This window comes from Rhinolophus ferrumequinum, chromosome 18, assembly GCF_004115265.2.
Source record: "Rhinolophus ferrumequinum isolate MPI-CBG mRhiFer1 chromosome 18, mRhiFer1_v1.p, whole genome shotgun sequence".
NCBI classification, from domain to species: Eukaryota; Metazoa; Chordata; class Mammalia; order Chiroptera; family Rhinolophidae; genus Rhinolophus; species Rhinolophus ferrumequinum.
The window spans coordinates 61,679,204-61,701,522 of NC_046301.1; the positions used below are offsets into that span (position 1 = coordinate 61,679,204).

General features: G+C 64.0%; 3 protein-coding genes across 6 annotated transcripts; 2 read left to right on the forward strand and 1 right to left on the reverse strand.

Annotated features, from left to right (window-relative positions):
- Window positions 1–10: 10 nt before the first annotated feature.
- On the reverse strand, window positions 11–6,745 carry LOC117038063 (voltage-dependent calcium channel beta subunit-associated regulatory protein-like). The gene is given in 10 exon segments (XM_033134687.1): window positions 11–267; window positions 270–509; window positions 1,693–1,903; window positions 2,301–2,438; window positions 2,681–2,852; window positions 3,055–3,199; window positions 3,542–3,606; window positions 3,823–3,962; window positions 4,050–4,163; window positions 5,852–6,745. Coding segments are annotated over 9 exon segments (1,350 nt in total). The 5' UTR covers window positions 4,143–4,163; window positions 5,852–6,745; the 3' UTR covers window positions 11–121.
- Window positions 6,746–8,485: 1,740 nt separating this feature from the next.
- Window positions 8,486–10,823, forward strand: ATP5F1D (ATP synthase F1 subunit delta). Of its 2 annotated transcripts, XM_033134689.1 has the most exons (6): window positions 8,486–8,779; window positions 9,274–9,369; window positions 9,457–9,610; window positions 10,106–10,194; window positions 10,325–10,450; window positions 10,740–10,823. In XM_033134689.1, the coding sequence occupies exons 1-5, from the start codon at window positions 8,639–8,641 to the stop codon at window positions 10,445–10,447; spliced, it is 603 nt and encodes a 200-aa protein (XP_032990580.1). In that variant the 5' UTR covers window positions 8,486–8,638; the 3' UTR covers window positions 10,448–10,450; window positions 10,740–10,823. The 2 variants fall into 2 exon arrangements, with proteins under 2 accessions (XP_032990580.1, XP_032990581.1); XM_033134690.1 differs by lacking the exon at window positions 9,274–9,369.
- A 4,406-nt stretch (window positions 10,824–15,229) lies between these two features.
- On the forward strand, window positions 15,230–22,301 carry MIDN (midnolin). Of its 3 annotated transcripts, none has more exons than XM_033134692.1 (8): window positions 15,230–15,603; window positions 16,647–16,734; window positions 16,928–16,990; window positions 18,974–19,102; window positions 19,187–19,501; window positions 19,692–19,836; window positions 19,960–20,214; window positions 20,940–22,301. In XM_033134692.1, exons 1-8 carry the CDS (start codon window positions 15,371–15,373, stop codon window positions 21,215–21,217), a joined length of 1,506 nt encoding a protein of 501 aa, XP_032990583.1. In that variant the 5' UTR covers window positions 15,230–15,370; the 3' UTR covers window positions 21,218–22,301. The 3 variants fall into 3 exon arrangements, with proteins under 3 accessions (XP_032990583.1, XP_032990582.1, XP_032990584.1); XM_033134691.1 differs by having other exon boundaries at window positions 19,689–19,836; window positions 20,940–22,298; XM_033134693.1 differs by lacking the exon at window positions 18,974–19,102 and having other exon boundaries at window positions 19,689–19,836; window positions 20,940–22,296.
- The last annotated feature ends 18 nt before the right edge of the window (window positions 22,302–22,319 follow it).

Here is a 22,319-nt window from a genome sequence, read left to right on the forward strand (position 1 = left end):
GACTCCACCAAGAAATGGCACTACCCGGGCAGGCATGGACCCCCAACAGCCCTGCCTGAGTAGGCGTCCAGTCCTGGGTACCCTGGGGCCACTGTCCAGGGCCCCACCCTCCACTCGCCCCTTACCCAGTTTCCCCCTGCTCCCCTCCTCCGGTCCATACTGAAGAGGTGGCCCCAACGAGGCAGCCTCCAGGAGTGGTGGCACCTGAGGGACATGACCTCCTGTCCGCAGGGCAGGGAGAGTGCTCCCTGGGCCACCTAGGGGGGACGGGGTGGGGCAGGGACCCACAGGCCCACCCCTAGCACCTCTATCTACTGAAAAATACCTGCCGAGAGCGGGGGGCGGGCTGGTGGGACTGGCCAGAAAGGGGCGGGGGGGCGGAAAGGCCATGGTGGCGCCTGTGCTCGCAATGTACTGGATGAAGTCCATGTGGGAGGTGTCCCCCTCCTCCTGCTCCATGCTCTCGCTGGCTGCCCGCTGCCTCTGGAAGTGGTGCCGCTTGGGAGAGCCTGTACAGAGAGGGGCACATCAGCCTGCCCAGGCCCCTCCCAGCCCTGGCCCCACCCCCACCCCCAGGCCTGCGGGCACCAGCCTGGGCCAGGTGAGTGTGCACTGTTGTGCGGGTGTGAATTGTGCCGAGGTGGTCGCAGTGCCCTGAGCATTCCTGGCAGACAGGTGTGGCTGGCAAGGACTTGCGTTGCACCCCTGGTAGCAGGCACGACTGCTAAAGCGGAGAGGTGTGGGCAAGTGAGGGGTGGGTAGGGGCGGGGAAGAGAGGTGAAGCCCTCTCTCCTGCTATCCCCACCCCTGCCTGTGGGCCTCTGGACAGGAGCCAGGACTCTCCTATGAATGAGGTCTAGGAGAGTCTTCAGTGAGAAGGCGTCAGGGGAGCAAAGGACAGTCAGTCACCCAGCAAACAGGTTCTGGGTGCTTCCACACCTACACAACTACAGTCACCCTCAGGAATCACAGTTGCCTCTCGGCTCCGGATAGGGCCCTCTCCTCCTGGGCCAGGAGCACCTAGGCCAGTATTCACCCATCCATCCTGGGCACTGGCTGGGAACAGGCCCTAAAAAGGGCCACACACCTTCCCTCTCTCTCTGATACTTCTTGTCCCTCTCCCCACCTCTCCTGGCACTGGGCCCTGCCACCTCCTCCACAGGACAGTTGACACATGTGTGACCTGGCCTTGCCCGCTGAGCTCGCTCCCCTGAGCAGGGCTGGTTACAGCTGTCGATGCTTCCATCAGAGCGGCCGTTTCCCCATGTCCCCCCCATGGCCCTGCCTTTGGCTGAAAGTAAAGGGCCCCACATGCCCAGAGGTCTGCAGGGTTGAAGGGCTGCTGTCATTCATTCAGGGGTGGCCAAATGGGCCCCCCATCTGTTGTTGTAAATAAAAGTTTTATTGGTACACAGCCACACTTGTGCCCATGCTACATGCGGCTACTTCCCCATCACCACTGCAGGCAGATGGTCCAACTGCAAAGCCAAAAACACTCCTATCTGGGGCCTCATAGAAAAGGCTTGGTGAACAGCCCTGGGTCACAGCTCGACCAGCTGAGACCTTGGGGCAGGCACTGGGAACCCCTCAGGAGCAGAGACACCCCCATCCCCGCTAGGTTCCAAGCCTCCCACTCTGGCTGCCTGGAACGGGGTCCCTGGCACTCACTACCTGCCAGGGGCCACAGCTTACCTCTCGTGTCTAGACTGGATGCCCGTTGGTTGGGCTCCAGCTTCCATTTCTTGACCTTGAAGTAAGGGCTGGCCCCATCCAGGCTGGCATGGCGCCTCAGGCGGGTGAAGAACTGAAGGACTGGACCTGCCCCAGAGCCTGGGCCCGCCTCCCCGGGCCCCACCACGGCCCTCAGCCCACCAGGCTTGGCGCTCCTCGCACCTGCATCCAGCTAGGAAGGAAGAGGGATGCTCGCAGGCAGGAAAGCCCCTTCCCCACTGGTTCCCCCACCCTGTCACCCAGGCCAAGTGCAGAAGGGGGAGCGAGGAGCTCTCTCCTCCCCCAAGACCGTGCCCGAGTGGCTCCCAGAAGTTCAGCCAGGTGCTGCCCAGCTCTGCCCTCCCCAGCTCTGGACAGAGGAGGTTCCAACGGTGAGTGTCCAGAAAAGGTCACCCTACCGAGCTACTCAAGTACCCTGTACATGGGTGAGCACACATGTGTGCAACATGGCTGAGTGGGTCCCATGTGCTGCGGGGACCAGGCAGGGGCAAGGAGGGACTTGGAGGGCAGGACATGGGCTGAACTGTCCTGAAGAACAGGAGGGAGCAGGGGACACACGGGGTCCTTACCGAGGTGCCTTCCCCAGAGTCGCTGGATGTAGAGGCACTAATCTCAAAAGCAGCAGGGCCTGCGGCCGGGTGGTAAGGGTCACCTGGCAGGGCGGAGCTGGGGCCCACGGAGCGGCCAGTGAGGGCCTTCCCCGCGGGCTGTGGGACAGAGCGGGGGGGGGGGGGGGGGGGGAGGAAGCAGTGACAGGTCAAAGAGCATGGGTGGGTGGGAGAGGTATGTGCTGGGCCCAGCCACCCTCTGTGCACCCCAGATAGCCGCCCTCCCCGTCCTGAGGGGTCAGGCCCCAGGGAGCAGGAAAGATGCCACCTGCTGGGTAAGGATGAGGGTGGGGGTTCCGCTTACCCAGCCTTGATCCGGCTGCCAGCCCCTCTACACTCACCTGGAATATGGCAAGGCTGGCCTTGGGGGTGGCAGTGGGGTGGGGCATGGTGATTGCACTGGCCTCGCCTGAGTCACACTCATGGATTGTGACAATCTTGAGGGGTGGCAGGTGCAGGTGGGTGAGGCGAGCATTCTTCAGGTGGTGGAAGTCCCCCTCCGTCAGCGTGTACCTGCCCATCAGGCCCACCTGTCACCACGCAGCCAGCCCCCATGCTGGGCCCCACCCCACACAGGCCAGACCCCCAAGTCCACACAGTTACCCTGTGGACCCATCATCCACCCTGCCAGGTCTTGGGGGAGCAGGGCAAGAGCCAGCACTTGGCAGCCTCGCCCAGTGACACCAGTCTTGATTACCTCCCAGGGGTCCCTTACCGGCGGCCTTTGTCCTGTGCCTTCCGGCTCTGCTCAAACAGGGCTGCCTCGTTGAAGGACACTCTGCGGCCAGTGGAGCTGGTGGACAGGAAGCGCTCGGTCTCGGCGTCCTGGCCCTCCGGGTCCTCCCCCCTCAATTCGGGGTCTGTGAGGAGAGCCAAGAGAGGGTGGGCCCCAGGTGGGCCGAGCCTGGTGCTGGCAGGTTGTGGGCAGGACTATGGCAGGGGAAGGAGCGAGGCGGGGGGGCCCCCAACTGACCGCCAGGGACCACGAGGATGTGGGCGGGCACTCGCTCATCCGCTCACACACTCACTCGCTCAGCATGCGCCTGTGAGCACCTACGCGTGGGCTTTAAGGAAACAGAGATGAGTCGGAATCGAGCTGCGCCCAGTCTGGTGGGGGAGACAGACAGACACAGCCGGTCAGGCGGCCCAGGGGTGGATGGGGTGGGGCCCAGGTGGAAGGCGGGGCCTGGGCGGCACCTCACCTTGGGCCAGGTGGGTGCCGTTGTCCAGGTAGGTGGTGGTGGTCTTCTCTGCCTCCTCTGTATCTCTGGGGTGGGACAGCAGGAGAGTAAGATGGGCCAGGGGCCCACAGGGCTTGTGCCCATGGGCGGTGTCCCAAGCTCACAGGAGCCCACCTGCTGGGACCTGGTCATACACCCGTGGCCCTGAATGCCACTGCTCCTACACCCCCATGGTGTACCAGCTCTCTGCAGGCACACTGTGAGGGCCCTCGGGAAGGCAGAGGGGCAGTAGGCGCACACACCTGTTGAAGCGCCGGTGGACCTCCCAGCAGCGCCTACACAGGAGCAGCACGCCGGACAGCACCACGAGTGTGCCCCCCACGAAGAGTGACATCACCACCACCACCAACACATAGTTGTCCAAGATGGGGTCGGGCTCCGCCTGGGGGGCGGCGGCAGGGTTCAGGTCCTGCTATGGACTCTAGTGGCCCTAACCCACCGGTCCTCCCTCCCCAACCCCAACACTCACTGTTGGGCGGTCTGTGGTGTTGTCCCATGTAGTGGTCAGGGTGATCGTGGCGGTGGTGGTGGCACCAGTGGCCATGGTGGCCGTGGGCTGCATTTTGAGGTGAGGACGAGGGGCCTGGGGGCAGCAGGGCTTGCTCAGCACCAGCTCCCCAGTCCCTGCCCCCTCCCACATCTCCAGGAGTCACAGAGGGAGCCCCCAGAAGCAGTGACTCACAAAAACAGCCCCCGCCCTCTCAGATCAGCACCCAGAGGGGACCTCCGTCTTCCCATCTTTTAGATGGAGCTGTGTGCATATCATCAGCCTCCCCAGCCGGTGGGGCCGGCCCAGCAAGGTAGCGCTGGGCTAGGTGCCTTGCCCAGGAAAGGAGAAGCACCCCTGAGAGTAATGGGGAAACTGAGGCTGTCAGCTCATGCCTGTGAGACCGCAGGGCCTTGTGGGCCCAATCAGTGGAGAGGGAGGTGTTGCCCCAGCCCCAGGAGACTGGCTCCAGACTAGCAGGGACGGAGTAGATGGGGCTGTCCACCACAGCTACAGGGCGGAGGCGCTGAACACTGGGACACCAGGGTATTGGAGGTAAAGCCCACCCTCCACCAAACGCTAGTGGAAGTGAAAAGGCCAAAGAAGGCGCATCTGTTCCCAGCCCTGAAGAATCTTGTTCCCATGGCGACTGAGTGAGCAAGACGAGCTGGAGGTGGGGGGGAGGGTTGCCACGGAGCACCAGGGAAGGGAGAGGCGGAGAGGGGAGGGAGGCCTCCTGCAGGGGCGGCTCGAACGGGCCCTGGGCGGCAAGATGGCGGCTGCGCTCCTCCCCGCGCGCCGGTGCCCAGCCCGGGGCCAGGCGCCTCTTGTAGCAGCTTCTTCCAGCTCGGGCTGGCCTGCCTTCACGCCTGCCTTACACTGGGGGAAAACTGAGGCCGGGGAGGGGCCCGGCACTCGGGTAAGGGACTGTCTGGGTATTGCACCTGACCATCCTCCCGGCGGGGAGGACGGGGGCGCACTCTGGAACCTCTGGGAGCAGTTTGGGGCCGGGATGACCGTAGCCCTGAGTCGGCTCAGCGCGCGCCCGGTTTTGGCCCAGAGGAAAGGAAGAGCCTGTGCACAGGCTCCAGCATCCCCAATTCTTTCGGGCTTTGACCCCACGCGATAGCGGGGGAATCTAAGGTCCAGAGAAGGGGAGGGTGCTGGCGAAAGCCAGGTGTCCTCAGCGCTCGGGGTCAGAAGCTGGTCGCGACTTCTCGGTATCCTCGCCGGGAGGGCGCATACATGTAGGTCGGGAAATGAGTTCAGGCGGGGGGTGGGGGTGGGGGGGGCAGAGTCGCTTGGACATGACAGGAGACCAGGAAAGATGGCAGGAGGCGGAGAGGAAAGAGAGGTGGGCTCTCGCGGGTAGGCGGGGACGGGAGCCGCGGGCGGACGTTCCCCACGGGCCAGCCCCAGAGGTCCAGACAGGCCTCGACTCCCCGAGCTCGTTTGCCACCGCACCCTACCCCGCGCCCCCCATCCGGTCCTGGGGGCGGGATGGAGAGCGAGAAGAAGCAGAGAGCCAGGTTCCAGGCATATCTCAATCTTGGGCTGAGGCAGGAGGCGGGGGTCCCTCTTCGGACTGCCGAAGGAGGGGTGCAGAGCCCCGCAGGTTGGCTCCCACGCCGCCCTAGATCTTCTGCTCCCTCCCTCGGGCCTCACCGGGAAGGGATGGTGGTCCCGAGCGAGGGCGGGCCCCGGAGCCGGCCATGATGCTGGGCTGCGCGATCCCGGCATGCCCCCCGCCCGCCCCGGTTCGGCCCCGGGCCCGCCGCGCCTACCTCAGCGCCGGGACGCGCGGCCCATGGGCGGCGGGCGGGCGGATGCGCGGCGCTCCGGGCTGGCTCCGGCGCCGGGTGGCCGCGGAGCAGGAGGAGAATTTATGAATGGAGAGCCTGGCGCGCGGGGGAGGCAGGCGCGTGAGGAGGGGCAGCACACGTGACCGCGTTGGCGGCGTGCCCGCTCCCACCCGCTGGATGCCGCCGGGTCCCCGGCCGTCCGCCCCCGCCGCGCTCGTCGCCGCGTCTGGCTGGGTCCGCGCTGGCCACGGCCTCCCCTTCCCTTCCGGCGGGGGCGGGGGGCGGAGCCTGCGCTCCAGGGCGCCCCCTCCCCATGGGGAGCCGCCCTCTCCCTCGGCAGCTAATCTCCGCCCCCATCCCCTGCAGCAAGACTTCCCGACCCTTCTCGAGGTCCCAAGGTGCGGGACGTCCTGGGATGTAGGACTACCCCCAGCCCGGGGCCCTGGGGTGCATAGAATGCCCTTCCTTTGCTTCCTCCAACCTGGGGTTCTCCAGGGTGCACAGCCCAAGGAATCGGGCACGTGTACCCCCTTTCTTCCCGTATGTCGGCGGCCCTGTCAGGGCTCAGCGTGCGCCCTACCTTCTTCAGACGAGCAAAGAATAGCATACAACCTGTGCTGAATGCCATCAGGGCCTGCCAAGTGCCGGTGACGTCAGGACTACCCTGATAAACCCCTATGCTTGGCCAACCCCAAAGCTGCTCCCCCTTCTCTCTTTCTGACTCGTAGCTTGTCTTTCTAGAGGATTAGGCCACCAGCCTACTCCTGGTCCCATCCCAGCTACCCACAGTGGCAGCCCTCCAGGGAAAGCCCACCCTGTTCAGTGATGCCCAAGACCCAGTTCAACCTCTTGGCCTTTGCACTTGGAGGTGCCTGGCCAGGAGTGCTCTTTCCCTGCTCAGCACAAAGCAAGGCTTCCCAAATGCCAAAGCCTCCTTGCAGTTCCTCTTCGCTACCTCTTCTAACACGGCAACCCCCACCCCACACTTCTGTCCTGTGCCACATTTTGTTTCTCGCTGTGGCCCCACTCCCTTACTTGCTCCTGTGTGTTGTGTCCTTGCTCACCTCTGACCTCACTACAAGGTGGGCTCCAAGGGCAGCAGCTCATTCACAGCTGGTTCTCCAGGCATAGCACAGGGCTTGCACCCTGGAGGGAAAGAGCTTGTGCAGTGGATGAAAGGGTGACACCATTAAAGGAGAGCAAGGGGCAGCCCTGTGTTTAAGTACCCAGGAAAAGTTGGTTCTAGGCAAGTAGGAATGGCATGTGCAAAGGCCCTGAGGTAGGAAGGTGTGTTGGTAGAATATCAAGGTTTTGGATAGAGCAGGAGAAACCACTTGTGGTTCCCAGTAGAGGAATGGCATGGTCTCTCTGGCTGTGTGTGGAAAAGGCATCCTTGTTGAAGCCTGGGGAGGAGACTGGGGCCAGGCAAGACAGTGATGGTGGCCACAGTGGCCAAGCTGGATGGACAGGCCTTGCCAGTGGATCCACGAGAGAATTCCAGGATAAGCCCAGGTTTGGGAGCTGAGTAACAAACAGGTGGTGCCCTTTACTCGTGGGCCACCCTAAACTGGGAATTGGAGAGAAGTCCAATGGATGGGTGTGAGGAACTGGATAGATGAGGACGCCATATGGGGTCTGGGGCTCTGGGATAGGTCGGGCTGCGCACAGGACACACTCCTAGACGCCTAAGTAGGGCTTACCTCTACACACAACCTAGGGACAGGATGCCCCGGGCACCGGGACTGATGCCCTGAGTGTCCCTCACAAGGCTAGCCTGGAGGGGGCGCCTTCAGCCTGGATGCTGAGAGGCAGGGGCGCGGGCACAGGAGGATCTAGCTGCCTGGACCCTGAAGCGAGCTAGGGCACGCGTAGCCCCTGGGGTTGGGGAGCCCCCACAGCAACCGCGTCGCAGACCACCTGCCCAGTAACGGGGCCCAGATATGACACACCCTCCCCTGCGCCCTGCACCGGTCCGCTCCTTAACCAAGGTCCTTCCCGTCCGGCCCGGACTCCACATTTTCCAGGAGTCCAAGTTGGCGGCCTGGGGACCCGACCCGGAGCCCCGACCCGTGTGCAACAATGCGGGGGCGGGGCGGTGACATCAGCGCGGCCAGCGAGGCTGCGCCGGCGCGGTGACGTCAGCGGAGCCCCGGGCCGCCATCGCACGCGCCCTGGCGTCAGCAGCGCGCGGGGGCGGTGGCCGGGAGGGGCCGGAATGAGAGCCTCTCAGAGCGGGTAGCCTTCTCGGGGATTGAAGCTGAGCCAGGCCCGCACCGCCAGGCGTTTGCCTGCGCTAGACTCTGCCTGGGACGCCTGCTCCATCCCGTCCCCCACACTCTGCCGCTTTTTTTTTTTTTTTGTAAGTATTGATCACCTCTCAACATACTACATGACTTGCTTATTTATTACGTTGTCTGTAAAACGCCCCACATCCCACCCAGAAGAGGAATCTTGATATTTCTCTGATGCCTCTCCAGTGCCTGGCATCCAATGAACGCCCCCACAAGCAGAATCGTCTAACCGACCTCCCTCCCCGACCTGGCCAGAGGACTGGAACCTGGGCTGGAAAGAAACTACAACTTTCAGCATGCCGCGCGCCCGGGGGCGCGTCGTCATCAACGTCGCGCGCGGCCCGCCGGGAGTTGTAGTTCGCGCGTGCGTCCTCGCTTGGAATTCGTCTCCCAGACGTCCCCGCGCGTTGTCCTTCTCGTCCTCCAGGCCGCCCGCCTTCGGCTGGAGTCCGACTACCGCCGTTCACCTGCCGCCGCCATGCTGCCCGCTTCGCTGCTCCGTCGCCCTGGCCTGAGTCGCCTCGTGCGCCAGGCCCGCGCCTACGCCGAGGCCGCCGCCGCCCCAGCACCCGCCGCGGGTCCGGGACAAATGTCCTTTACCTTCGCCTCACCCACGCAGGTGCGAACGCTATTCCGGACGCCGGACCCGCGCCCCTTTCCGGTGTGGTTCTTGTCCGAGTCCTCCAACCCCCATTCGGGATCCGGGATCCGAGCCCGCCGACCCCCAGGTTGCCGACACCCATTCTGGACTCCAGACCGGTGCCCTTCTTCCGTGTGGTCCGAGTGTGAGCCCCCCAATCCCTATTCCGGACTTGGGATCCTAGTCCTCCCACCCCCAGTTCGCCTACCCTCATTCCATACTCCAGACCCGTGCCTCACCCCCCGTGTGGTCCGGGCCTGAGGCCCCGAACCTCCCGGACTCTTGGGCCTTTCACCTGGATTCCGACGCCCAAGGGCCGGACCTGCCTCTCCAGCAGGTATTGCCCCTCGCTGCAGGCAGCTCTCGGAGAAAAGCGCCTCCTACGTGCCTGTCGCGGGCTGGCACGTTCTTGTGCCGTTACAGCATCTGCCTGTCCAAGGGCTTGGGTGGCTGGATTTGTTCTCTTCTCACAGATGATGGTACTGAGGCCCTGTCTGAGGATTAAAACCCAAGCTTTGGCCCCAGTGCGTTTGCTTCTGTGTCCCCCATCAGCACTCAGTCCTGCCTTGGTCAGTTTTACTGCAGGGAAACTGAGTCCCAAATTGCATGGCATGGGAGTGGCCTTCAGTTACTCATTCCTCATGTGTCTTCTCCAGGTCTTTTTCAATGGTGCCAACGTCCGGCAGGTGGATGTGCCCACGCAGACGGGAGCCTTTGGTATTCTGGCTGCCCACGTGCCCACCCTGCAGGTCCTGCGGCCAGGGCTGGTCGTTGTCCACGCCGAGGACGGCACCACTTCCAAATACTTTGGTAGGTTGAGCAGGAAGGCAGAGGGACAGAGCTGGGCAGGGCTGCACATCCTAGCAGGTCTGTCCTGAGGACACAATGAGAAGCAAGCCAGAAACTTTGTGCACCTCCCATAGCTCAGGGCTGGCTGTGGTTAACTGGCATGTAGTGGGTTGGGGGAGGGTGATGTGCTGGGAAGGGAAGTAAAACCTGCCAGGGAGGGGGTCCAACTTAGAGAAGAAGAACATTTGTGTAGGAAGAAACCACACAAGGCCGTCCTTCCACCAGCATCCATCTCCAACGCTGCAGCTGGGATTTGAACCTAGCCCTATTCACCACTCATCCTGGCTCAGCCAGTGGGCTTGTGGGTGGAGGGAAGGGGCCGCGTCCCTGTGTCCTCCCCAGGTGCGCAACCCCCATCCTAGACCCTAGGGCCCCCGTGGGGCTGCTGTCCTGGCTCTGGGACTAACGGTTTTCCTCGAGCCTAGATGTGGAGGTCTTGTCTCCCTCCCCCCGCAGTGAGCAGCGGCTCAGTCACAGTGAATGCTGATTCCTCAGTGCAGTTACTGGCCGAGGAGGCTGTGACGCTGGACATGCTGGACCTGGGTGTGAGTGTCTCGGGAACCCAAGGCACCGAGCAGACATGAGCTATCTGAGAGCTCCTGGCTTCAGGGTGGAGGGGCAGGTGGCCAGGCTGGGGTCCCTGCTTGGCCCTCACCCACCACCCACCCACTGCAGGCGGCTAAGGCAAACTTGGAGAAGGCACAGTCGGAGCTGTCGGGGGCGGCGGACGAGGTTGCAAGGGCTGAGATCCAAATCCGAATCGAGGCCAGCGAGGCCCTGGTGAAGGCTCTGGAGTAGGCGGTGCGTGTCCCTTGCCTGCATCCACAGGGAAACTGAGGCCCAGAGCCGGATGAGCTGTGGGTCCAATGTGACAGGGGTGGAGCCACCCCCTGGGGGCTGCTGTCAACAGCACAGTCGCAACTTCTGCCCAGAGCCACTGCTTGCACCCACTAGGTCCAGTCCTGGTGGCTGAGGCCAGGGCTTAGAGACCCTGCTCTGTCCTTGGGGGTATTGTCATTTCCGGGGCTTGCCTTCTGCCTCCCAAGATCCCACTCACCTGATCTGCTGCCCACCACTCTCATTCCTGCAGACCCTGCAGCAGAGACCTGCTCACAGCCACCTCCTGTGCACAGCCTGCCCCCGGCCCACACCTCATTAAAGACCAGGGACCCCACTTGTGTGCGCTGATTTTTGTCTCCTGCCTGGGTTGGTGGGTTTGGGACGCTGTCCTCCCTGTGAGGTAGGGCCTTGGGGGTGTGGAGGTTGTGGCCCGAGAAGTCCTTGGGGGCCTGCAGTAAACTGAGGAGTGGGGATATACAGCCAGCAAGGCTAGGCCGGGTGGTGGATGGGTACTGGCCTTCACTCGAAGAGGGTGGGGAGAGGCAAAGGTCATTGGCCAGGCATGGAGACAGCAGGTGAGGGGTGGCAGTGGCTCCTGGGCCAGGCCTGGAGGGCTGGACAGAACTCCTGTCAGGTTTCAGGCTGTGGCAGCTGCTCTGCGGGCTCCCAGGTCCTGGCCCTGCCCCAGCCACACTGGGAAGGGGCGGGTCCTGCCTGCTCCCATGGAGGCCCCACCCTGTGCTGGCCTGGCCTGTGGGTGGTCCTTGGCTGGCTTACTGCCCCATCTCCAGTGGTGCTGGCACCTCCATGGCACCGAAGCTCTTGGGCCTGCACCAGATGGGGTGGGGTGTCTGGGTGGGAGCAGCTTCAGTGCTGCCCCACCTCCCTTTTGTAACTCTCGGGTGTCCCAGAGTCAAGCTCCAGGTGGTAGGCAGGGGATTTCAAGGCAGGGGTCTCGTTGACCTCCTCCCCACCCCAAGCCTGAGCAGGGCTTACAGGAGATTCCAAGGGGGTGACTGCAGGAGAGCCTGAGCCTCCCTTTGTGTCACTGGCAGCCTGGAGGTGACTAGGAGACCACCCCAGGTTGCGTCAGCATGGATATGCTGTGCACTTGTGTCACTGTCCTATGCAAGTGACTGTTCCAGAGCTATGTTTGAGGTTCAACGTGGTAGGACATGTTTGTGTGGGGGCCTCCAGGTGAGCTCATGGCTCTGGGGGGAGGTCTATCTAGGTCACCCTACTTTCTGGCCGGTGAGGCCCAAGCAGCAGATTGTCACTTCCCAGGAACATCCCAGAGAAGGCTGTCACAGCCATGGGATCACAGGTGCAGCTCCACCCCTCGCAGTCCCCAGCTCATAGTCCAGGTCTTAAGAATTCCTGGCCAGCCCAGGGTGCCTGCACCCTGAGAGGCCTGAGCCTGTAGCTGGGAGACAGCCAGATTCAGGACCGCCCCAGCACAGGACAGGCTCTGTGGGAGACATGTAAGCTAGGCATAGGGACAGCCCTGCTGGCCATGGGCCAGAGGGAACACCCATGCTAGGAGGACCAAGACTTGAGGTAGGTCACAAGGCCAGGAACCAGGGGTCATGAATTCTTCCACAGGGCAGGTTTAGGGCCTGGTGGGGGCAGGCAGGGGGTCCCCTTGTACATCTGTGCTTACACCCTGGGACAGCCTTCATGAACACCGGGATGCTCTAAATGGGAAGGAACAGGAAGTGGGTCACCTATTATGTTTAGTAACTTATCTGCAGAGCAAGGTTAGGGCCACGGCCCCTCCAGAGAGCAATACCCACCCGAGTATGTGTGACCCAAAGGGCCCAGCAAGGTCAGGGACTGGCCTGAGGTCAAAGCCTTGCCCACCCCAGCAGCAATACTTCTAACCCTGAGGGTCCCACCTACCCTGCCCCTCCAGTGTTCGGAGCTGAGCTCCGGCCTCAGAACTCGGCTCCCTCTGCCACCTCCATGCTCCCTCTGGAAGCAGAGCCACAACCTGAAGCCACTTAACCTGCAGAGCCTTGCACTGGCTCTTCTCAATTCTTGGAGCACCATTCTCTGTGGCCAACTCCGATGTACCCCTCAACCCCAGCCTCAGTGATCGCCTCCTGCTGGCCCAGACGTGACCCTGCGGGGCTGAGTGCCTGGGTGTGCCTGCAAGGGCATAAGGGGACAGGAGCATTGGGTGGTAGCTGGAAGGAGACCTGCAAAAGAACACAGCCCTGGGAGGGGTGTCCAGGGCAGGGGTAGGGGTGGAGGTGGTCAGGCCAGATAAAGGGATACGACAGATAAGTGAACAGCGGGTGAGTAGAGCTTGGGGTCTTCTGGGCAGGACGACCGAGGACCTCACTCCCAACCAGGGTCATCCTTAGAAAGCTCCTTCCCTACCCAGGGCGACCCGCAGGGAAAAATAGGGCATGTCACGTTCTACCTGTTCAGCCTCAGTTTTCTCTGTAAAATGGGTGTGGGGGTTATGCCCACCCCAAAGCCTGGGCGTCAGCCTGTGAACTTGCATTAATGAATGACACCACCACTGGGTGTAGGTAAGAGCCCCACTCCGCAGGCTCCAGAATGAGCCTCTGGAGTCTCATTCCACCCCACGGCAACTGGGGAGAAACAGGCTCTAGAGGCCAATACGCTCCCGAGGTCACGTCACACAGCGCGTGTTGGGTGGTGACTGGCTGCACAAGGCAGGCCTGGTGCTGGTTAATCGCTCCATAAATGCCGTCTGAGGTCACCGTTAAGGGATGCAGGAGAACGCCTGCCTGGGCAGCTGGCTCGGGCACCCCCACAACAGGCAGGTGACTGCGGCCTGTTTTCCTGGACCGCGGCCGCTGACTCAGGCTCCCCTTCCCGCCCCCCATGCGGGCGCCCCCAGGCGGAGGCACAAGGCCTGGGGTGGCAGGAAAGGGGTGGAGCAAGGAGTCCGGCTGTGCACCCGAAACCGCGCGTCCCAGGGGCCCGACTAGGGGTGCGCCCGAGTAGTCGGCGCGGCCGACGATGACCCAGGGTTCAGAAGCATTCAAGGAGCGCCCTCATTTATGGGGCGAATGGTCAGGCCGGGAGGCGCCCCAGGGCCCTGGCCAGCGGGCAGGGGCGGGGGCGGGGGCCGGCCTGCGTCACCACCCGCCCGGCCCCCCCCCCCGCCCCCTGCCCGCCCAAACTCCACCCCAGGGAAGGCGGCGCGGATAAAGGCTCGGGGCCGCTCGCTCGGCCCCACATCTACAACGCCACCGCACACTCGTGCAGGACGTGGGTACACTCAGGACTGTTGGGACCTCGGACTGGCCGCGCCCGGTGAGTTGTGGGCGGGACATCGCAGGCCAAGGAGAGGTTCCCTACTCTACGCTTTTAAGGGTGTCCCACTTTTCTTTGTTCTTGAGACAGGCAGGGTTCAGGAGTCTCCAGCTCTGGGGAGCCCCCCCGGGGCGTGGAATGGGAGGGGCGAGGCGCAGCCAGAACCCCCGTGGCAGGACCTCAGCCCCCGCCCCCCGGGCACTCCCCTCCCTGTAGTGACCTTGAGCTAGTTGTCGTGCCAGCCTCAGTTTCCCCAGTCCCCTGATTTAGAAGCTTCACACTCTTAGCGAGGTTCTCCCCACGCCTACAGTGGGTCGGCTTCGCCCTTGCCCTGGGCAGCCTCGGCGCCTCTCCCCGAGAGTCCGGGCAGCGCTTCCGGGTGTGGCCGGCAGAGGGCACGCCGGCGCTGCTGACTCACCGCAGCCCCGAGCGGAGTGGCGCGCGCGGGCGCAGCCAGGGACGCCGCGTCACGTCACGACTCGGGAGGGTGCGACTCGGGAAGCGGGCCCGGCCCGCGGGACTGGTGTGGGTCGCGAGGTGGCACCGGCGCGGGACGGGCCCTCCCCGCACTGGCCACGTCACCGGGATGCTTGCCTCGTCCTCAGCCCCACCTCTCGCCGGGTCATCAAGCCCCAGGGTAGGGGCGCCCGCTAGGCCGACCTTCCTGCAAGAAGCCAAGCCAGAGCCCGGCCACGAGGCGCGGGGATTGCCTCCCGCTTCCGCTCGCTGTGGCTTCTCGGACTAGCGCGGGTGGAAGGCTCTGCGGCTTCTTGTCCCTCACGGTGCGGGGATAATACCCGCCCCCACGCCAAGCTGCCCTGAGCCAGAGTCCCGCAGCCGTCCCGGCCCCAAGCCCTTTGTTGCGGGCGCCGGGCCTTATGAATGGCCCCCGGCGCGGGTGGGGGTGCGGGGGCCGGCCTCAGCGGCGCCAGCCCCGCCCCCGCCGCGCTTCCCTTGGCCACCCGGTCGGGGGCGGAGCGAGGGGTGGGCCCGGCGGCCACGTGGGGCAGCGCCGCGACAGTTCCCATTGGCCAATCCTTGCGGCCGACTGGGCGTTCGGCGCGCGACGATTGGCCGGCGCAGGGCCGGCGGAGTAAGTAGTGAATGGGAGGGGGCGGCGGCCCCGCCCCTGGAACGTTGATACATTATAACTTTTTTTTCTTGTTACTTTCACCCCCAGATCCTCCGAGCGGCGGCGGCGGCTGTTGCTAAGGGAGGGGACGCGCCGGGAAGCGCGGCCCGAGAGGCAGACGGCACCGAGCGCAGCCCGTCAGGGGCTCCCCTTTCTCCGGGACCCTCCCCCGGAACTGCCGCGTCTCGGTCGCCGCCCCCCGCCCTTGAAAGGAGCCGCGAGTGATATTCCCCACCCCCGGAAGGCGCCCCGACGAGCCGACGCGACCCCGGAGAGCCACTCGGATTTTTTATTTCTGACTCTTCATCTATTTCTGGGACCTTCTCGAAGGGGACGCGCGCTGTCCCCCGCCCCCAGGGGCTCCGAGGACCCCGGTTCGGGGAACACCCGCCCTGCCCGGAGGCGCGGCGAGGATTGGCGGCGCCCCGCGGACCCCAGCCCCCCAGCGCGGGCCGGGGATGGAGCCGCAGCCCGGCGGTGCCCGGAGCTGCCGGCGCGGGGCCCCCGGTGGTGCCTGCGAGCTGGGTCCCGCGGCCGAGGCGGCGCCCATGAGCCTGGCCATCCACAGCACGACGGGCACCCGCTACGAGCTGTCGGTGCCCCCCGACGAGACGGTGGAGGGGCTGCGCAAGCGGCTGTCCCAGCGCCTCAAAGTGCCCAAGGAGCGCCTGGCTCTGCTCCACAAAGACACGTAGGTACCAAGCGCCATCCAGGCTCTGGAGCCCCACCCCACCCCCGGGCACGCCGCCCCCTCGGGCTCTGGCCTCCGGGCGGGAACAAAGAGCGCGCCGCTCCGGGAAGGAAGGGGGCGGCCAGACGGGGGGCGGGGGCGCGCCGCGCGCTCTCGGGCGCCCTCTGCTCGGCCTTGCTTGCCTCGGCCCCCTCCCCCTCCCGGGGTCGCTGCACAAAGGCAGCTGCGAGGGCGCCCCCGGCGGGGCTTAGGTGACCCCTCTCGCAGAAAGGCAGGAGTCCCGAGACGGCGCGGGGGTGGGGGGCGCGACCGCTGCCTCTGCCTGCGTCCTCGCCCGCTTCCGCATCTGCTTAGCGGCCCTCTCTGCGTCTGGCTGTCTCTCCCTGTACTTGCATCTCTCTGCCCCCCTTTGTTCTCACCACCGAGCGCTCCCCGCAGCCTCCCCCTCCCCGTGGTATTTAAATCGCCTCCAGGCCGGGGAGCCCTCCTCCCGCGGGCCTCCGGGGACGCGCTGTGTCCATCCCCAGCGGAGGGGCCCCGTTGGGGGAGGGGCAGGAGGGGGAGGGTCTCCTTTGTCTGAGCAACGGCGGCGGTGGCCTGCGCCAGGGTGGGAGGGAGGAGGGGAAACCCGGCCCGGCAAAGCCACTAAAGACTTAAGTAAGCCTTGTGGTCCCACAAAGAGGAGCCCTGGGCCGGAGTCCGTGAATTATAGGCAGGGTTGGCCTTGGGGTGGCTGAGAGGATGGCACGGGGCACACTGAGGCCCGGGTGGTGAAAAAGTGCCTTGGTGAGGTGCAAAGGGGGGGTGCCCCAGTCTAGAGTTGTGGGTTCTTTAAGAGAAGGGGTATGAACCGTCAGCATGGGGTTCCCGCGGCCAGACGGTGATCCCCCACTCCAGGGCCCTGAATCTGGGGACCAAAGAGGTGGGGGTGGAAGGACTCCTGTCTCCCCAGCCAGCACAGAGCACAACCCTCCCCCGCGGCCTCCGCTTCCGCGTCCTTGCCTTGTCTCCGTAGCCTCACCCTCTTCCTTCCTCCCCCCCAGCCGGCTCAGTTCGGGGAAGCTGCAGGAGTTCGGCGTGGGGGATGGCAGCAAGCTGACTCTCGTGCCCACCGTGGAGGCGGGCCTCATGGTAAATGGTTTGGGCAGTGTGCCAACATGGGCAGGCAGCTCCCCTTCATGCCAGCACAGTCCCCATAATACACCTCTGGGTCCCCTTGCCCTGCAGGGCAGCCCACCCCAGCTAGCAGGGCCCTCCCAGCCCTTGTGCCTAGGCTCTGCTGGGAACACACACTCAGGGTCTCTTCTTCTCCCTCTCTTTGTAGTCTCAGGCTTCAAGGCCAGAACAGTCTGTGATGCAGGCCCTGGAGAGCTTGACGGAGACCCAGGTGAGACCCGTGCTGCCCCTCATAGCCCAGGGGGTAGCTGGCCTAGTGCCAGGCTCCTCTGGGGAGCCTGGGGTTGTTTGTGCTCCCAGGAGGCCTGTGGGGAGGGGAGGGGACAGGACGCGCCGCCCTGCCTGCGTGCCAGCTTGGCCTGGTCACCCAGCTTCCTCTTCCTCCTCCCCCCAGCACTCATCACCTGACCTTGAGGGCCTTCTCTCCCACGGTGGCCACCCTGGGGGAGGGGGAGTGAGCTTTCACAAGCCTGCCTGTGGGGTGACCTTGGCCCACGCTCCCACTCCTTCATCCCTGAGCCACCCCCTCCAGGGTCAATGAAGTTTCCCCAGGGCGATCTTTTTTAAATTTCTGCTGGAGGGAGGGGCTGGCCTGGGTGAAACTCCTTTGTGACCCCATTGTGAGGGTGGGGAGTTACCCCTCCCCTACTCTTTCTGGTCTTTGTTCTCTGCCCCAAAAGGGGGAGGGGGCGGGGGCACCCAGCCCCAGGGCCAGCACTCCTCAGAGGCAGGATGTTAGGAAAATATTTAGTAACTCTCCAGGAGGGAGGTGAGAAGGGAGGCCAGGGCTGGCCCACACCAGGGTTCCCGGTTTTGTTGCAGCCTTTTTTTTTTTTTCCTTCCCCTCCTTTTCTCATTTTTTTGGCTGCGGAACCCTCCTCCCAGGAGAGTGACACAGGCCTTAGCTATCCGCCTGCTGCCAGGGTGGGGGAAGCAGGCTGCTGCCCGCCCCAGCAAGGGGGTGGGCAGGTTCCTGGCCTCCCTGGCTGGGCTGGGCTGGCCGCAGGAAACCTGCTTAGCCGCTTCCCTTCTTCCTGCCCGAGGCCCTCACCCCCTCCCCGACGTGTAGCATCCTGCCCTCACCAGCCAGCTAGTGCCTAGTGCGGAGGAGGGGGCGAGGGGGTGGCAGGAGCTGGGTGGTCTCCCATCAGGAGGGGTGGTAGGGTGGGAGGAGAGTGGGGGTCGGGGATCCAGCTCGGGGGCTTCTGATTTCCTGGGCCAGATGTGAACTAGGCTCCTTTGGGGGGGGGGGGCTGCGGTTGGCAGGGGGGCCGGGGTGTGTTTGGTTCACATCCGCCTCTGGGTGCCTGCGTCAGGAGAGAGATGGGGGCGCTGGGCGGAGCAACTGGGCTCCCAGGGCTGCTCCCTGCCTGGCACCGAGTCATGCCTGCCCGTTGGCCCTCCCCAGGGAGGAAGTTGTGGGAGTGGGGGGGGGATACCCTGGCTGCTCTGGGGAGCCACCTCGGGCCCTTCATGCAAGGGGCATTTCTGGGGCTGGGGGGTTGTGCATAGTGGGCTGGGGAGTGGGTCCTCACCACTCAAGGCCCCTCTGCCTGCCTTCCTCACCTCCTCCCTGAAGCCCCCAAGCAGAGGTTACTACGCCAGCCGCTGCTAGCAGAGAACTGGGAGGCGGTGGTTCTGAGTCATCCAGGCCTGTGTCACTTCTCAGAAACCTCCGCTTCGCCCCCCCCTCCCCCATCCTGGCTCTGCACTGGCCAGGCCCCGGTGCAGACAGGGGTCAGATGCACCCCACACCCTCTGTGCAGGGGACCACGACTGGAGTGTTCATGTTTATGTGGGCTGTGCTGAGGCCCCTGGGGACCCAGGCCCCAGGGAATCTGTCAGGGCCCCTCTCCCGCAGCATGTGTCTCTCTCAGGCTCCGCCTCACCCAGGACAGATAAATATTTATCTTGAGAAAGCAAAGGTTAGGAAGAAGAATTTGTCCAGGAATTCCACCCACTCACTGTCCGCCTGGTGCCTTAACTAGGAAGGGGCCTGAGATAGGTGCCTTTGTCATGTTTACAGGCAGAGAGGATCTGAAGGCCTGAGAGGGTGGGGACAATGGTGAGGGTTATTGGAGGGCAGTGACAGTTGGCTGGGCCCCTCCCCCTCTGGCCTCAGTTTCCCCTTGAAAGAACCAAGCTGGCCAGGGAGGACCAGGCCCCCCGTCTGACCTGCCTCTGTCCCCCACAGCCCCCAGCGGCACCCGGGCCGGGCCGGCCTGGCGGAGGCGGCTTCCGGAAATACCGATTCATTTTATTTAAGCGTCCGTGGCACCGACAGGGACCCCAGAGCCCAGAGAGGGGCGGCGAGAGGCCCCAGGTCACACAGCACGGGGGGCTGGGCTGGGTCGGGCTGGGGGCGCCGAGGGCTGGGGTCCCAAGGCTGATAGGCTGCCCTCTGCAGGTCAGTGACTTCTTGTCTGGCCGCTCACCACTGACCCTGGCTCTTCGAGTGGGTGACCACATGATGTTCGTCCAGCTTCAGCTCGCCGCCCAGCACGCCCCGCTACAGCACCGCCATGTGTTGGCTGCTGCAGCCGCTGCAGCCGCTGCTGCCCGCGGAGACCCCAGCATGACCACCCCTATGTCCTCTCCCTGCCGGCCAGTGTCCAGTGCTGCCCGTGTCCCCCCAGTACCCACCAGCCCTGCCCCTGCATCCCCCTCACCTGTCACAGCCGGCTCCTTCCGATCCCACTCGGCCCCCAGCACGTGCACCGAGGTGAGTCTGGGGAGGGCTTATCCTGGGAACCCAAGGGCCAGCTGTCCTTAGATAGCTGGGTGTGGCAGGGACTTGCAGCAACCACTGCATCCTTTGTATCAAGGGCCATTCCTGGACCCTGGGCTGGTGGGTGATCCCTGGACTCTGAACTTGAACCCTGAGCTCACATACCTCCCTCCCCCATCAGCAGATGGACTGTTCCTCCTCTGCCAATGCCGGGGCCAGCCCCACGTCCACCCCTGCGGGCAGCCCCACCTCCCGCTCCCGCAAACCAGGCGCCGTCATCGAGAGCTTCGTGAACCACGCCCCGGGGGTCTTCTCAGGGACCTTCTCTGGTAGGTGTCATACTCCCATGTGTGTCCCAGCAGTAGTCACATGCACAAACGCCAGGGGGTGGGACATACCGTCCCACCCTGGGGTCCTACCCATTGGGCACTAACACCCCCTACCTCTTGCAGGCACACTGCACCCCAACTGCCAGGACAGCAGCGGACGGCCGCGGCGTGACATTGGCACCATCCTGCAGATCCTCAATGACCTCTTGAGTGCCACGCGGCACTACCAGGGCATGCCCCCGTCCCTGACCCAGCTGCGCTGCCATGCCCAGTGCACGCCCGCCTCGCCTGCCCCAGACCTCACCCCCAAAACTACCTCCTGTGAGAAGCTGGCAGCCTCGACCTCCGTGAGCCAGGCCCGCATAGGCAAGCCCCCCGGTGAGTATCCACCCGCCCTCACCACTCAAGGTCCCTCTGTGTGCAGCTCAGCAGCTGACCCACTACAGGAAGGGGGAGCCACCAGCTGCTGCTGGCCCTACTCTGGGAGAGCCTGAAGAGAAGGGAGCGTGTGTGTTGGTGCACAAAGTGTCCTTGTGCCCTCTGAGGGGGGTCCATCCTCACTTCCTCCTCTCCCCCCTAGGGTACTCTCTCCAGATGGCAGGTGGGGCCTCTATGAATGACTGAGCGGGGCTGAGGAGGGGGCCCAGCTTCCACTCCTTCTGGACAGTCCCCTGTACCCCCCAACCTGGTTATTCCCATAAATCCAGAGTCGTGAGGAACAGTGACCCTGCTTTATCTGGCAGGGCCCCCCAGCCCAGGCCATAAAGGGGAAACTGAGGCCCAAGCCTGCGTGCCTGTCCTCGGTTACAGAAGCATCCAGAAGGGCTCAAGCTGGAATTCATTCAGTTCATGCAGTGGCACTGTCCTGAGTGCCTGTCTTGGATGTGGCCCTGCTCTTGCATGCTCACGGTTAGCTGGTGTAGTAGACGCGGAAACAAGTTTTAATAAACCGATAGCTCCCAGGGGTCCACTGGACATTCATTCAGTGGACACTTGACGGCTCCCCTCACTGTGCCTATCGTTTGGGGGCATTTGCTTGGGGTCCTCGCGTTTGGGGGATCCGGCCTTTCCCAGGGGGTTCATGGTCACTGCCTTCTATGCAGGGGACCGGCTGCGGCAGACAGAAAACCGGGCCACCCGCTGCAAGGTGGAACGCCTGCAGCTGCTGCTCCAGCAGAAAAGGCTCCGTAGGAAGGCCCGGCGCGACGCCCGAGGCCCCTACCACTGGCCACCCAGCCGCAAGGTGGGTCGCAGCGACGGTGGAGGCGGAGGCGGCGGCGGCGGCCCCAGTGAAGCCGCGGGCTTGGGCCTTGACTTCGAGGACTCGGTCTGGAAGCCAGAAGTCAACCCAGACCTCAAGTCAGAGTTTGTGGTGGCCTAGGAACCATGTCATTCGCCCCGGCCCAGGATGGCTGAGAGCATTGCCCAGCGCAGGAGGGCAGGAAGGCAGGCGGTGGGCGCCACAGGAGGCCCCTCCCTCCCTGTCCAGCATCCTTCGGGGTTTTTTTAAAATTTCATTTCTCACCATGGTTTTCCAAACTCCGTGGCCTTGCGTTGTGTTCCTGCCTCCTCGGTTCAGCTCACACCTCCCCACCTCTTCCTCTGTCACCCCGCCCTCCACGCCGGGTCCTTCCCCACCCACCTTCCCAAGCTCCAAACATGTAGCAGTCTTTCCAGCTGGTTCGGAGCAGAGACGAGGAAGCCGCCCCCACCGCTTTCCGCTGGCCCCCCGCCCTCTTCAGGTTGAAGTCACAATGGCGATGTCTCGCATGCACTTTACAGACAGGAGGGGGCCGCCCGGAGGACCCCGACTGCAAACTCAGGCCTCCCTCCAGCCAGCAGGGCCCACGGGGCTCTATACACCACAGGGGCACCAACTAGGGGCTGTTTCTCTTCCGCTTCTGTACTAGTTTCTTGGTTTTCCGTTTTCCTGGAAAAGAAAAGCTGTTTCAGGGGACAGGCTGGCCAGAGCCTGCCTTGGGGTCCAGGTCGGGGTGTGGGACCCTTTCCTCTCAGGAAAGGAAAGGGAGGGAGGGGAACACACCTGTTGTCAGCCTTCACAGGCCACGCACTGTGCGATTGCCTCCAACGCCACCGTCCCACCCCACTCCTTTTATTTTTTCTGAGCTTGGGGGTATTTATAGACTTAATTTTCTGACTGAGCCAATAGTGGTTGGGAATCTCTTGAAAAATCAGGAGAAAAATGGCTGGGGGCTGGGGGGAATTCCCCCCAGCCCTCCTTTCAGGCCCAACCTGAGGGATCTGGGCCTGTGGGCTGTCTGGCGGGGGGGCCCTCCAGCAGCCAGGAGGGGAGGGGGTGCTGAGCTGTGAATCCCCCAGTAGGGGCAACGCTGTGTAGCATTAACCCCTGGGGGGGTTCGCTGCTGGTCTAATTTGGAACCTCCCCACTCATGCCCATACCCCAGGGGTCTTTGGCCCCCACAGCAGACAGACACACACACACACACACACACACACCCCAC